Raw genomic sequence first — 16,013 nt, 5'->3', positions numbered from 1 at the left:
GGGGGAGGGATAGAGAATGTGGGAGGGAACTCTAAGGCAATGACTAGACTTAACCCATCCAGGAAAAAGATGCAAAGCAGCAGCAGCTCCTTCCTGGGAAGCACCAGCTAAAAAGGTTTGTATTAGCAGATCACCTTGGGTAGAAAGCACAAGTGAGGGCCCAATTTCAATCCAGCATTTTAGCATGTGATGAGAATGAACACATTTGTCCTTTCCACATACACAGATTTTCCTTAAGTAGCTACAAGAAAAGAGTCTTCTGGGGACTTCCTCGGTGGTCCAGTGATTAAGAATCCGCTTTGCAATGCAGGGGACACAGGTTTGATTCCTGGTTGGGGAATTAACAGCCAACATGCCACGGAGCAACTAAGCCCACACCACAACTAGAGATCCCATGCACCGTAACAAAAGATCCCATGTGACTAAGACCCTATGCAGCTAAATACATACTTTTTTCTTTTTAAAAAAGAAAAGGGTCTTTTGCCCAGCATGAACAAGGAGAATGGAACATTTTCTCCACCATCTTGAATTCAGCTGACTACAGTGAAGGAATTCCCTGTGAAGGGTAAGTGAGTTCTCTAGAAGCTGTCTGCACACTGTGGTGAAGAGGTTGTGAGAGGAAGTAGCCATGAGTGGAACGAAGCAGTCATGGATGACCCAAGTACAGCACTGTTCCTCTACCATGTAATTGAAGTCAGCCAACGGACTATAGCACTTGTCTTAATTCTCCTGCGGTGAGGACAAAGCTCTTCCAGTACCAACTGAGGGATGGAACATTAACCAACCTATGCTGATTCTAGAAAATTAGGAGCCTGTCTTGAAATTTAAGGTGATCTTGATCAAACAGTTGTCCTCAAAATGTGGTGGTCTCAGGGGTAGCAGTTTAGTAGCACATGGGAGGCTATTAGAAAGGCAAATTCCCAGGTCTACAGATTCAAAAACTCTGAGGAGGGGGCCCAGCAGTCTGTGTTTTTAAAAGTCTTCCAAGTGATTCTGACACAGGCTAAAGTTTAGGAACCCCTGTAGTAGGAGGAGGTTTATCAAGCATTGCAGTTGGGACTGGTTTCAAATGCATATAGAAGGTAAAACTCCAATTAATAGCACCAAAACAAACCACACTTGTAATTTTACATAGAAGAAGTCTGAAGGTGGTCCATCCAGGGCTGGCATGGGGGAGCCATAAAGCCATGAGAAAGCTAAGCTCTGTCTTTCTGTCCTGCCATCTTCAGCACTGGTTTGCATCTGCGATGTTGCCTGTGAGTCCAAGATGATCACGTGAGCTTTAGCTCTCATACCTCACATTTAAGGTGGCCAGAAGGAAGGCAGGAAAAAGATGGGGGGGGGGGTCCCTTCCCAATGAGTCAGTGACCTTTAAGCAGAAATCTCACATACAAAACATTTCCAGTTCACTGTCCAGAACTTAGTCACACAGCCACAAGTATCCACAAAGGAGGCTGGGAAATGTGACCTTTCATGGGATTTGGGGCAGTCTTTGAACACCTTGCATACAAAGAGGGTTCTGCTTCTAGGTCAAAGGGGAGAACTGGTATCAGGTGACATCTAGAAGTTTCTGCCACAAATTCTTCAGATGCAGCTGGGAGAATTCTAGAAATTTGGAAAACATCTTGGAATCAGCCAAATCTTTAGATTTCTAAGCTAATCAATTCAGAAAGTATTTTGGCTTTTGGGTCTAAGTTTCTGGCCATGCATGGTAAATATTAGGATCTTCAAGCATGTGGAATGAGAGAGAAGTTGTCTGTGGTGCCTTATCATGCCACTTGCCTCCCATAAGATGCAAGCCATGGTTCTGATAAAGTTTCAGGACAAATGTGCTTTGTTTGATCACCATAAAAGCAAACAGTTGATGTCCCCCAAAGAAAAACTGGTTCAAATGAGCTTTTCTGACCTATTTTTACTAAAGAAAATCTCAGCCCTCACTCAGAAAAACAGATAATAACTTGGCTTTATTGGTTCTCAGTCCCAAGGTCTGCATGAATGTGGCCCCTATGCTCTGCTTTCCCCACAATGGAGGTGGAAAGGGAAGGAGGCCCAGCCCAGAGAGGTGAGGTGTATCATGGGATCCATGGTCCTCAGCATCTTTTCAGCCTTGAGTTCTCAAACTTCAGGTGAATGAGACTGATGTGCAGAAACTGGTTAAAAATGCAAATTCTGAAGCCCTAAGCTAAAAGATTCTAACACTACAGAAAAAGAACAGGACCCAGGAATTGGTGTGCCTTTTTCATGTGCCCCAGGGGATTCTGATGGACCTTTGAGAAATTCTGTCTCACAAGTACCCAAATGCACACAACACCGCAGCAGGCAACATATGGAATGAATTCATTCAAAAGCTGACGCCTGCATCTTTCCCAACATACAAAGTTAAAACAGCTGGTTGATTTGATGAAAAAGATCAAATCAGCTGTTTGACAGCACTGTTTGGTAACTTTAGTTAAAACAGAAGTCGGGACATTCTCCAGGCCCTGAGCCCACCATTAAGGATGCCAACTCCACAGCAACGACAACCAGGATGATGATGACTGTCTGATCAAAGACAAGGGCGCCCCGAATTCTGGCGTGAATCCTTGGTTAACCTGGGCCCTGCTGTTTTCAGTATTAGATTACATGTAAGTTTCCTTCCAGCTCTAACAAGCTATGCTTTTACTTTGAGGTCTTCAGACAAGGGCACGCTGCTGTGTACTGGGAGCCAAGACGCTAGGGAGAAAGAGCAGACAGGTGAAGTCTGGGTATCCGAAAGGAAGGATGCAGGAGAGGAAGGCAAAGAAGGCCAAGAAAGGGTACCTAGGACACAAAGCTGCTAACTCTTCCCAAGCAGAACGTGCACTGTGCAAGCACATGCATGCATGAAGCCCCATTATTTTTCACCTATCTAGATCAGCTGCTGGTAAGCCCTGCCTTCCCGACATGAGACAGAAAAGTACATGCTCCAGTCCAGCCAAGATTAGAAGTTCTGCTTTGTATTACACCAACTTCCAACGACGATTCCACTGCAGCAAAAAAGACAGACTCAGGGGAGGACACGCCACCCTACGGCCTACAACAGTGTTTAGTATGGGAGATGTGCTCCATCTACTGGACACATGACAACCACAGAGAGAGACACAAACATGTACAACAGAATGAAGGCATCAGTTTTCAATTGGACTGTGGTTGTTTGGATTAAAGAAAAGGGCAACTTTTCTTTTATTAAAAAAAAAACAAAAAAAAAAACAGGAAAGAAGGAACAAGGAAAGAAAGCCGTGATATGTACAGAGACAGAAGCTATGAAGAAAAAAGAGAAACAGACGAGACCGAGACACAATGGGAGAAGCGATATAAAAAATAGGGCTGAAAACGCCCAAATGGCAATACTGGAAGAAGGAAGCTGGCGGGTCATGATTTTAACACACGCACTTCAAACAAAGCCCCCACAAGCTCTGGAAGTAACACAGTACTCATCATGTTTTAGAGCCTTCACTGAAATTAGTTTAAGGAAGTATTTAGTAGGGATTCTGTCCACATTGACAACAATCAAATTGGGTGAGGCTTTGTCTTAATACAGAATCACTGTACACTGTCACTGTCTGAGGACACACAGACAACAGTGCTGAGGCCACAAGTTCACAGCAATTTGGGAAAGACTGGAGGGACTGAGGCGTTGCAAGCCCTTCCATGTGTCTTGTGCATACAGCTGGTCTCTAATGACAATAGCTGTTGCCTCCCAGCCTGTCACTGTTTCTGGCTGTGATTCTTAAGCTTTTGAAGAATCTGAAACCTCTATTGCCTCAAACAGCTACGGACTTTCTGAGGGCATTGACAGTGACAGTCTGCTGAACATGCTAGAAATGGCTTTTCCACTTCTCATAGATCTGCCTTATACAGGGGTCCTATAGCCTCTTGGGATGAAGAGACAAGAAAAATAACACTTACTGAACTTCTACAAGGCACCAGGCTCAGTGCTTTGGAGGTTATTCATTTAATCGTCTCCCCTGCTCTGTGGCAGTCTTTCTCAGTAAACCTATTTTGCAGATGTCCAGACAAAGGCTCAGAGAAGTTAAATAACCATCTGAATGCTAGGAACTCATGGTTCTGGAAAGCTGACCAAATGAATTGTGCATAGGCTCTCTGTTACAACACAAAAAGGTGCCATGCTGGGAGTGTTCCATATCTTAATAAAAGCCAGTGTCATGGAATTCCCTGGTGGTCCAGTGGTTAGGATGCAGTGCTTTCACTGCCATGGCTCAGGTTCAGTCCCTGGTTGGGGAACTAAGATCCTGTAAGCTGCACAGGGTAGACAAAAATTTATTAATTAAAATTATACATGTGTGTGCATGTGTGTGTGTACTCAGTTGCTCAGTCACATCCAACTCTTGTGACCCCATGGACTGTAGCCCACTAGGCTCCCCTGTCTATGGGATTCTCCAGGGAAGAATACTGGAGCGGGTTGCCATTTCCTTCTCCAGGGAATCTTCCCGACCCAGGGATGGAACCCGTGTCTCCTGCATTGGCAGGCAAATTCTGTACCACTGAGCCACCAGTGAAGTCCATATATATATACATATATGCCAGTGTTTCCCAACACAAGAAGTTGCATCAGAATCTCCTGGGGATGTCTATTCAAAATTCAAATGACAAATACTGAGCAGAGTGACTGAATCAGAACCTCTCCTGGAGCCCTAGAATCTGCATTTTAACAAGTGTCAGGATATGGCTGATTCTCATTAAATTTGGAGGCCACCTAATAGAAGGAAAACAAGCATGGTTTTAGAGATAACAGTATAACAGAGGTTTTCTGTTTCTCACAGTTAAGACTGCTGTGGTGTGGGGAAAGAATGGTATTGTTGAAAGGTTTTTTGAACCAGCTGACTCATGTGTAAAATGGGAATCATAGTTTCTGTCTCCCATGATTGTAGTGAGGAGTCATGCATGTGAAAACACTTTTACAAATTCTAAGTGGCTCTGTGGTAGATTGTAAAAATGGCCCCATCCTCTCCTGACCCCCACATCCACATCATTGCAATACAGATGTTGCAGGTCTTCTCATCAATATGTGAGGTGCTTACCTACATTCTTTGAATCTGGGACATGTGATTTGCTTTGGCCAATGGGACAAGAGCCAGTATGGACCCCAGCAGAGGCTTAAAAAGCCCTCATATACCGGGGCTGCCCGACTGCTGTACTTGGGATCCTGAGGTCACCATGTGACTGAGTCCCAGCTAGCCTTCTGGAAGATAAGAGAGTACATAAAGAAGAACCACTGGTCAGCTGGTTACCAGCCAACAGCCAGCCATATAAGTGAGGCTCTTCTGGGGCATCCAGCCATGTCCTGATGGTCTAGCTAACTGTAGACTCACAAAGGAAACCAGCAGAAATCAATAGAACTAGCCTAGATCAGAAGAACTGCCCAGGCAGCCCAGCAAATTATGAGCTAAATAAATGACTGTCAAAGCCACCAAATTTGGGGAAAGTTTGTTATGCAGCAAAAGCTAACTGATACAGGCTCTGTGCATAGGCTACCAGTTAGGCTGTGTAGTGTTTTAAGCATGGCTCCTATGGTTTTCAAAGATGCTGCCCAGAGGGGCAGACCACAAATGAGTAGACATTATTGTGCGACTTTTCAGTCAGGCTCTCATCACATGGGGACACTGCCCACCAGAAAGTACTTTATAGTCTCTCCTAACCAAAGCACACTGGAAGTGGCCAGAGGCTGAGATGAAAGAACCCCTCCCTATTTCCCTTTCACTGTTTCCAAAAAGGCTGTTCAGCAGTCAAGAGTAGAAGGACATAAAACCTAAATCTTCAAGCCTATTGTCAATAATAATCTCCTGGCTCCACAAATGTGTGCATAATCCCCTGCATACCTTCCCATGCACACTCTTTCAATGTTCTGCTGCTGGCACCAAGATAAATGGCTTCATCAAAGGCAGCCATGCAGGCTTGCGACCTGTTGAGGCAGAAAAGCTTCCTGGGGGATCAGAAGCATCCTAACGCCCAAATCAAGCATCCTCACGGCCAAATGAAGTGTTACCGTGCAGAATACATTAAATAAACCTGTAGTGATGAACGGGGCAGGATGGTGCTACCCAGCCTCACCCCGGGAGTCTTTACACAATGATTAAATTCCTTTGATAGATAGGCATTTTCAAAGTGTATGGTGCCTCTTGCTAAACATGTCTGGTGAGAGAAAACTCGTCATCCAGAAACATTATCTGAGGGGCCTCATTCCGTGGAACGACATACAAGGTTTCCTGTCAAATCCACAGTCTGCAACCTCAAGAGTGAGTATAAAACCTAAAATTTTTACACTTTCCTTTCCTTACCTCAAGAGACTGAGAGATGGTGCAATGAATGAATATAGCTGTTTTCTCATTCATTTGACATACAGCAAATTGCAACTTGCTCTGGGAGTGACTATTTACAAGGCTGATGCACCATATTCAAATCACATACTCATTCTGCACCTCCCCCCACCCCACATACACAATTCATTAGATGGTTATGGTGCTACTGTTGGATGAGGAGAACCCATTCTCTTACATCTATCTCCAAACTGTACTGATTCAGGACACCTCAGAATGCACTGTGTTGTGCTGTGCTGTGCTGAGTCACTCAGTCGTGTCTGACTCTTTGCAATCCCATGGACTGTAGCCCGCCAGGCTCCTCTGTCTGTGGGGATTCTCCAGGCAAGAATACTGGAATGGGTTGCCAAGCCCTCCTCCAGGGGATCTTCCCAACCCAGGGATCGAACCTAGGTCTCCTGCATTGCAGGCGGATTCTTTACCATCTGAGCCACCAGGGAAGCCCAAGAATACTGGAATGGGTAGCCTATCCCTTCTCCAGGGGAACTTCCTGATTCAGGAATCGAGCCGGAGTCTCCTGCATTGTAGGCAGATTCTTTACCAGTTAAGCTACCAGAGAAGCCCAGAGTGCCACTGTGCAACCCAAAATAAGTCTTGGGGATCCTCCTGCTTATTATACATAGACTCTGGTATGTTTCTTTTCACTGCAGAATTTAAAATGCCTTTTAAAAAGCTTTTTTATATCCAGGTTTTCTGGATATAATTTGCAATTTTAAGCTTCATTCAAGAAATCAAAATAAGTCCATATAAATGATTATCATTAAGTCAATTAATATGAGTTCTAGAACCAGGATATTACTGGAAATTTTCTCATACCACATCAACTGCCACTGAACTGTGGTTAGTTAACAAGAAGCTTTTATGTGGCCAAGAGGTTAAAAAACCAACTGAGGTCATGTTAGAACTATTTAAGTGCTGGCTGCAGTCCTTGGTTGAAAAATGATCCACACACCAAATGACAAATAACTGAATAACCAGTAGAGAATGAAGAAAAAGAGAAACCATCACATGAACACAACCAGAGAAGAGAGAGCCATGCAGATGGCAGATGAATCCATGAGGATGTTTCCAGGCCATTTCTCCACCTGTCAACACAGAAGACGTGGGTTTGATCCCTGGGTGGCTCAGTGGGTAAATAATCCACCTGTCAACACAGGAGATGTGGTTTGATCCCTGGGTCGGGAAGATCTCCTGGAGAAGGAAATGACAACCCACTCCAGTTTTCTCTCCTGGAAAATCCCATGGACAAAGAAGCCTGGCAGGCTACAGTCCATGGGGTTGCAAAGAGTCGGACATGACTGAAGTGACTGAGCACACGTGCAGGAAAGGCTGCCAAGGACAGAACTCCAAGAATCACTAATGTAACAAGTAGAGGCTGAGCAGGAGACTGAGGAGTGGCTAGAAAGGTACCAAGAAAAGCTGGAGTGGTCTGTATTACTACACCGAAGGAAAAGAGTGTTTCAACACTAAGGAGGATGCTGAGCAAGCAAATAAGAAAGGAGGGGAACGGACTTCATTGGATTTAACGAGAAAAATTATTGGTGACTTCAGCCAGGTAAGTTTTTGTGGTATGGTGAGAACAAAAGGTAAGATTGCAGTGGGTTAAGGAGTCCGTGGAAATTTCATTTCCACAGTAGGAAATGAAGACTTAGCCTTGTAACATGGGAGGGAATGGGGAAAAGAGAAGAAACAATGGGAGGAGAATGGGATGAAAATAGCTTATGAGTAGAAAGGCTTACAAGTTTTTAAAATGTTGCTAGGAAGGAATGAGTGCTTCCCTGGTGGTTCAGTAGTAAAGAATCCGCAGACCAATGCAGGAGACACTGGTTTGATCCCTGGGTCAGGAAGATCCTCTGAAGAAGCAAATGGCAACCCACTCCAGTATTCTTGCCTGGGAAATCCCATGGACAGAGGAGCCTGGTGGGCTACAGTCCATGGGGTTTCAAAATTCAGACACGACTTAGCAACTAAACAATAACAAAAGAGAAGGAGGGATACTTTTTCCATCCTTACAGGAGGGAATGAGAGAGAAGGGTGCAGTTGTAGATCTATCTGTAGGTCTGGCAGGGAGAAATTCTGTGTGCTTCCATCTGATGATTCTTCTTTCTTCACAGTGAACTAGGGAACCACGGTACCCCTGCAGAGACTGGAGAGGCAAGGGGAGATCAGAGGTAGGGTGAAAGTGGTGAAAGAGTCGCTAAAGAAAGTGAGAAGGGCGGAGCTGACTATGGAAACATGGAGGGATTTCAAGGCACCATGGAGGGTAGCCTCAGGTGGAGTCAGACATCATGGATTTCTGGTCGCGCTGGTGGTGTGATTGTGTCCAGCAGTGCTCAACTGTCTAGATGGAAGCAAAAAGCAGAGGTTGTATCCATCCCTGAATACAATCCTGGCATTCAATGGAAGAGGGGGAACAAAGACATTAAGGACCTTGGCGAGAGAGAAGTTACAGGATGGACCACTGAACAGAAGCTAGATAGACAAGGGAAGATAGGAGGGGCTGGTCTTATGTAAGGGGAATTTAGGGGGTCGGGTGGGGAGAGCTGCCTTGAGTGTGACTAACAGGTATGATAGGAGCAATGGAGTGCGGGGACCGTGGTCACTGGACTGTGTGAACATAAGATGTCAGAGGTGACACAGTGCTAAGAGTCACAAGTTCCAGAACAAGGACATGGAGTGAATAAATGGAAGGCAACGTATGTGAAGGTCATGGAAAAAAAAAAAAAAGATGTGAGAAGAATGGGGGGGCTTTGTTGTGTACATGGGTGATGAAGTTCAAAGGTTAATGACAGGACTGGGGTGGAGAAGAAACGCTGGGGCATCACTGACTGAGGGAGAGTGACCAGCAAGCTAGAAGCTGACGGAGATAAGGAGATTTAGGGAGCGACACTGTGATGTCTTGAGTCTCAAAAACCCAGAAGGTAGAGAATAATCTGAGAGAAGCATGAAGAGCCAGTGATGACCTGCCCAACCACCTAACTTGATACCCCTCAAGTAAGCAAGGGAACACCCCCACCTGAGAGACCCACAAAGGACAGGAGTTCTGTTAGGACTCAGTGGGCAGTGAGTGAGGCTATGTGGAAGTTCACAGTGGGTTGGGAGCTGCAGTGGGAATGGGGAGGTGAGACAACTTGAAGGATTCATATACCACAGCAGAGAGGGACCAGAGGGACTTTCCTGGTGGTCCAGGGACTAAAACTCCATGCTCCCAATGCAGGGGGCCCAGGTTCGACCCCCAGTCAGGGAACTAGATCCCACAAGCCACCACTAAAGAGTCCACATGCTACCACTAAGACCTGGTGCAGCCAAATAAATTTAAAAAATAAAAAAAAGAAGGACTAGAGAAAGCTGGCATGGAAGGTGTGGCTTGCTACAAAGTTTTTAAAGACCTCAGCTTGCTTCTGGTGACCAAGGAGAAGCATTAAGGCCCACTCCCCTGGAACCCAGGCATCCTGCAAATGGAGCTCCAAGGTGACATGTGAACAGTTGAATTTGAAGCCCAGCAAACTGTTACCATTTACTATTTTTGATCTACAAAAATGACAATATCATACGGTCAACCTGAGAGTATCTGCATACTAAAGGGAATGATTTTTTAAGTTTCAGCAGTAACCTGGGGTTAATGGACTACCACTTGCTGCTAAGTTAAGACCTCAGGGGCTTCCCTGGTGGTCCAGTGGTTAAGACTTCACCTTCCAATGCAGGGGGTGTGGGTTCGATCTATAGTCAGGAAGCTAAGATCCCATATACCTCATGGCCAAAAAACCAAAACACGGCTATTTATGTCTACATATGGCAAAAACCATGAAAATATTGTAATTGTTCTCAAATAAAAATAAATAAAACAATGAAAGCAAAGAAATTAAGAGAAAAAACCAGAAGCAATATTGTAACAAGTTCAATAAAGACTTAAAAAACTGTCCATATTTAAAAAAAAAAAAAAAAACCTAGGGGAAAAAATAAAGACCTCAATAGATGGAGCTGCAAGTACAGATGGTGACTTTGGCCTCTTCAGTCACCAAATCAGGGCGCACTAATCTCTAGCACCATGCTGTGCTCTGTTACCCAGGGTGGGGAGCTGCGGGAATGCCTGAGAGGAACGCTCACTTCAACCAAAGTAAGTGCGTACGGGGCTTCCCTGGTGGCTCAGTGGTAAAGAATCTGCTTGTGAACCCTCGATGACATAAATCAAAGCAAGATCCTCTATGACCCACCTCCTAGAGTAATGGAAATAAAAACAAAAGTAAACAAGTGGGACCTGATTAAACTTAAAAGCTTTTGCACAGCAAAGGAAACTAGAAGCAAGGTGAAAAGACAACCCTCAGAATGGGAGAAAATAATAGCAATGGAAACAACTGACAAAATTTCCAAAATATACAAGCAGCTCATACAACTCAATGCCAGAGAAACAAGCAACCCAATCAAAAAGTGGGAAAAAGACCAAAACAGACACTTCTCCAAAGAAGACATACAGATGGCTAACAAATACATGAGAAGATGCTCAACATTGCTCATTATTAGAGAAATGCAAATCAAAACTACAATGAGATATCACCTCACACTTGGTCAGAATGGCCGTCATCAAGGGTTAGTAGAAGGAAAGAAATCTTAAAAATTAGAGCAGAAATAAATGCAAAAGAAACAAAAGAGACCATAGCAAAAATCAACAAAACCAAAAGCTGGTTCTTTGAAAGGATAAATAAAATTGACAAACCATTAGCCAGACTCATCAAGAAACAAAGGGAGAAAAATCAACTCAATAAAATTAGAAATGAAAATGGACAGATCACAACAGACAACACAGAAATACAAAGGATCATAAGAGACTACTATCAACAATTATATGCCAATAAAATGGACAACGAGGAAGAAATGGACAAATTCTTAGAAAAGTACAACTTTCCAAAACTCGACCAGGAAGAAATAGAAAATCTTAACAGACCCATCACAAGCACGGAAATTGAAACTGTAATCAAAAATCTTCCAGCAAACAAAAGCCCAGGTCCAGACGGCTTCACAGCTGAATTCTACCAAAAATTTAGAGAAGAGCTAACACCTATCCTGCTCAAACTCTTCCAGAAAATTGCAGAGGATGGTAAACTTCCAAACTCATTCTATGAGGCCACCATCACCCTAATACCAAAACCTGACAAAGATCCCACAAAAAAAGAAAACTACAGGCCAATATCACTGATGAACATAGATGCAAAAGTCCTTAACAAAATTCTAGCAATCAGAATCCAACAACACATTAAAAAGATCATACACCATGACCAAGTGGGCTTTATCCCAGGGATGAAAGGATTCTTCAATATCCGCAAATCAATCAATGTAATACACCACATTAACAAACTGAAAAATAAAAACCATATGATTATCTCAATAGATGCAGAGAAAGCCTTTGACAAAATTCAACATCCATTTATGATAAAAACTCTCCAGAAAGCAGGAATAGAAGGAACATACCTCAACATAATAAAAGCTATATATGACAAACCCACAGCAAGCATTATCCTCAATGGTGAAAAATTGAAAGCATTTCCTCTAAAGTCAGGAACAAGACAAGGGTGCCCACTTTCACCATTACTATTCAACATAGTTTTGGAAGTTTTGGCCACAGCAATCAGAACAGAAAAAGAAATAAAAGGAATCCAAATTGGAAAAGAAGAAGTAAAGCTCTCACTGTTTGCAGATGACATGATCCTCTACATAGAAAACCCTAAAGACTCCACCAGAAAATTACTAGAACTAATCAATGACTATAGTAAAGTTGCAGGATATAAAATCAACACACAGAAATCCCTTGCATTCCTATACACTAATAATGAGAAAACAGAAAGAGAAATTAAGGAAACAATTCCATTCACCATTGCAACAGAAAGAATAAAATACTTAGGAATATATCTACCTAAAGAAACTAAAGACCTATATATAGAAAACTATAAAACACTGGTGAAAGAAACCAAAGAGGACACTAACAGATGGAGAAATATACCATGTTCATGGATTGGAAGAATCAATATAGTGAAAATGAGTATACTACCCAAAGCAATCTATAGATTCAATGCAATCCCTATCAAGCTACCAACAGCATTCTTCACAGAGCTAGAACAAATAATTTCACAATTTGTATGGAAATACAAAAAACCTCGAATAGCCAAAGCGATCTTGAGAAAGAAGAATGGAACTGGAGGAATCAACCTACCTGACTTCAGGCTCTACTACAAAGCCACAGTTATCAAGACAGTATGGTACTGGCACAAAGACAGAAATATAGATCAATGGAACAAAATTGAAAGCCCAGAGATAAATCCACGCATGTATGGACACCTTATCTTTGACAAAGGAGGCAAGAATATACAATGGATTAAAGACAATCTCTTTAATAAGTGGTGCTGGTAAATCTGGTCAACCACTTGTAAAAGAATGAAACTAGAACACTTTCTAACACCATACACAAAAATAAACTCAAAATGGATTAAAGATCTCAACGTAAGACCAGAAACTATAAAACTCCTAGAGGAGAACATAGGCAAAACACTCTCTGACATACATCACAGCAGGATCCTCTATGACCCACCTCCCAGAATATTGGAAATAAAAGCAAAAATAAACAAATGGGACCTAATTAACCTTAAAAGCTTCTGCACATCAAAGGAAACTATTAGCAAGGTGAAAAGACAGCCTTCAGAATGGGAGAAGATAATAGCAAATGAAGCAACTGACAAACACCTAATCTCGAGAATATACAAGCAACTCCTACAGCTCAACTCCAGAAAAATAAATGACCCAATCAAAAAATGGGCCAAAGAACTAAATAGACGTTTCTCCAAAGAAGACATACAGATGGCTAACAAACACATGAAAAGATGCTCAACATCACTCATTATCAGAGAAATGCAAATCAAAACCACTATGAGGTACCATTTCACACCAGTCAGAATGGCTGCGATCCAAAAGTCTACAAGCAATAAATGCTGGAGAGGGTGTGGAGAAAAGGGAACCCTCTTACACTGTTGGTGGGAATGCAAACTAGTACAGCCACTATGGAGAACAGTGTGGAGATTCCTTAAAAATCTGGAAATAGACCTGCCTTATGATCCAGCAATCCCACTGCTGGGCATACACACTGAGGAAACCAGAAGGGAAAGAGACACGTGTACCCCAATGTTCATCGCAGCACTGTTTATAATAGCCAGGACATGGAAGCAACCTAGATGTCCATCAGCAGATGAATGGATAAGAAAGCAGTGGTACATATACACAATGGAGTATTATTCAGCCATTAAAAAGAATACATTTGAATCAGTTCTAATGAGGTGGATGAAACTGGAGCCTATTATACAGAGTGAAGTAAGCCAGAAAGAAAAACACCAATACAGTATACTAACGCATATATATGGAATTTAGAAAGATGGTAACAATAACCCTGTGTACGAGACAGCAAAAGAGACACTGATGTATAGAACAGTCTTATGGACTCTGTTGGAGAGGGAGAGGGTGGGAAGATTTGGGAGAATGGCATTGAAACATGTAAAATATCATGTATGAAACGAGTTGCCAGTCCAGGTTCGATGCACGATACTGGATGCTTGGGGCTGGTGCACTGGGACGACCCAGAGGGATGGAATGGGGAGGGAGGAGGGAGGAGGGTTCAGGATGGGGAACACATGTATACCTGTGGCGGATTCATTTTGATATTTGGCAAAACTAATACAGTTATGCAAAGTTTAAAAATAAAATAAAATTAAAAAAAATAAAAAAATAAAAAGCAGAGACCAAAAAAAAAAAAAGTCTACAAACAATAAATGCTGGAGAGGGTGTGGATAAAAGGGAATGCTCTTGCACTGTCGGTGGGAATGTAAATTGATACAGCCACTATGGAAGATGGTATGGAGAGCCCTTAAAAAACTAGGAATAAAACCACCATATGACCCAGCAATCCCACTCCTAGGCATATACCCTGAGGAAACCAAAATTGAAAAAGACACTTGTATCCCACTGTTCATTGCAGCACTATTTACAATAGCTAGAACATGGAAGCAACCTAGATGTCCATCATCAGATGAATGGATAAAGAAGTTGTGGTACATATACACAATGGAATATTACTCAGCCATAAAAAGGAATACATTTGAGTCAGTTCTGATGAGGTGGATGAACCTAGAACCTATTATATGAACTGGAGTGAGTCAGAAAGAGAAAGATAAATATCATATTCTAACGTATATACAGAATCTAGAAAAATGGTAGTGAAGAATTTATTTACAGGGTAGCGATGGAGAAACAGACATAGAGAATAGACTTATGGACATGGGAAGGGGGAGGAGAGGGTGAGATGTATGGAAAGAGTAACATGGAAACTTACATTACCATATGTAAAATAGATAGCCAAAGGGAATTTGCTGTATGGCTCAGGAAACTCAAACAGGGGCTCTGTATCAACCTAGAGGGGTGGGATGGGGAGGAAGATGGGAGGGAGTTTCAAAAGGAAGGGTTATAGGTATATCTATGGCTGATTCATGTTGAGGTTTGACAGAAAACAGCAAAATTCTGTAAAGCAATTATCCTTCAATAAAAATAAATAAATTAAAAAAAAAATCTGCCTGCCATTGCAGGAGATGCAAGTCGATCCCTGGTCCAGGAAGATGCTACATGCCGTGCAGCAACTAAGCCCGTGTACCACAGTTACTGAGCCCGTGCACCACAACAAGAGAAGCCACCGCAATGAGAAGCCTGTGGACTGCAACTAGAGAGTAGCCCCCACTCTCTGCAACTAGAGAAAGCCTATATGCAGCGACGAAGACCCAGCACAGCCACAAATAAATAAACTAGAAATTAAATTATATAGAAAAGAATTGTACCCAAATCTGTATATATTGTTTAAAAAAGTAAGTCCACAGAAATGATCACTGTTTCTTGACCACTTGGAGCCCAGAGGTGAGACCAAAACAAGAGGGCCATGTGGGACTGAGGACACCTTAAAGGTGTGTGTGTGGGGGGGTGGTGAGTGCAGGTCTAAGGAAGAGCAAAGAAACGTAAGGTGACAGGAGGCTGCAGGGCATGAGATCAAAAGAGAAGCAAAGAAGAAACAAAGGTAAAAAAAAAACAAAACCCTCAGAAAGTGCCTCCTATCAGAAACAGCATCTCCTTTTCGCTCAGAAAGGAAGCACCGCTGCCCCCAAAATCAATTATAGTGGCAGGAGAGGGAAGGCGTGGTGCACAATGTGGAGAGAAAAATGACTGTAAAGCACTTTGCAAAAATACAGCATTATATAAAGTCCCAATAATAATAAATCACCTTGCTGGAGGTATGAAAACCTTAAAATAACCTGAAAAATCAAAATGTGGAGGAGAAGCAGAAGGCGTGGAGGAGCTTCACATAGGTTTGCATGCTTGCTATGAATTCCTCCCCCTCAACTCTGCCAGCCAGGCTCTCTGAGAGCAGTTCTTGATCAGGTTGTGGGTTGAAAATGGGCCTGGCCCCTTTTTAAACCTGCCACCCCCACCCTGTTCCCACCCCCTCCCTGGGGTCCAGGGGAGGAGGGCACAGGCTCTGGGGGAACCTCTTTTCTGAACCTAGCATCTGCCTTCCTGAATACTGATGCATCTGTTTTGTGAAGGTTGTCTTCCCTTTGTTATATAAAAAGAGAAAGG

The 16,013-nt window shown here is 42.9% G+C and overlaps 1 protein-coding gene across 8 annotated transcripts in view; it reads right to left on the bottom strand.

The window, feature by feature from the left end:
- LOC129639096 (uncharacterized) overlaps positions 1 to 16,013 on the bottom strand; it is a 229,641-nt gene that overhangs the window by 138,823 nt on the left and 74,805 nt on the right. Inside the window, exon 3 of one of the 8 annotated variants that reach the window (XM_055563987.1) lies at positions 8,290 to 8,502. The exons of the other annotated variants lie outside the window; for them this stretch is intronic. Within the exon in view, the coding sequence (XP_055419962.1) occupies positions 8,465 to 8,502 (38 nt within the window). The 3' untranslated portion in view covers positions 8,290 to 8,464. Of the gene's footprint in view, positions 1 to 8,289; positions 8,503 to 16,013 lie in introns of those variants that run through there. 8 annotated transcript variants of the gene reach the window in all.

The sequence above is a fragment of the Bubalus kerabau genome, chromosome X (assembly GCF_029407905.1).
Source record: "Bubalus kerabau isolate K-KA32 ecotype Philippines breed swamp buffalo chromosome X, PCC_UOA_SB_1v2, whole genome shotgun sequence".
NCBI classification, from domain to species: Eukaryota; Metazoa; Chordata; class Mammalia; order Artiodactyla; family Bovidae; genus Bubalus; species Bubalus kerabau.
This window is presented reverse-complemented; position numbering and strand designations above follow the sequence as displayed.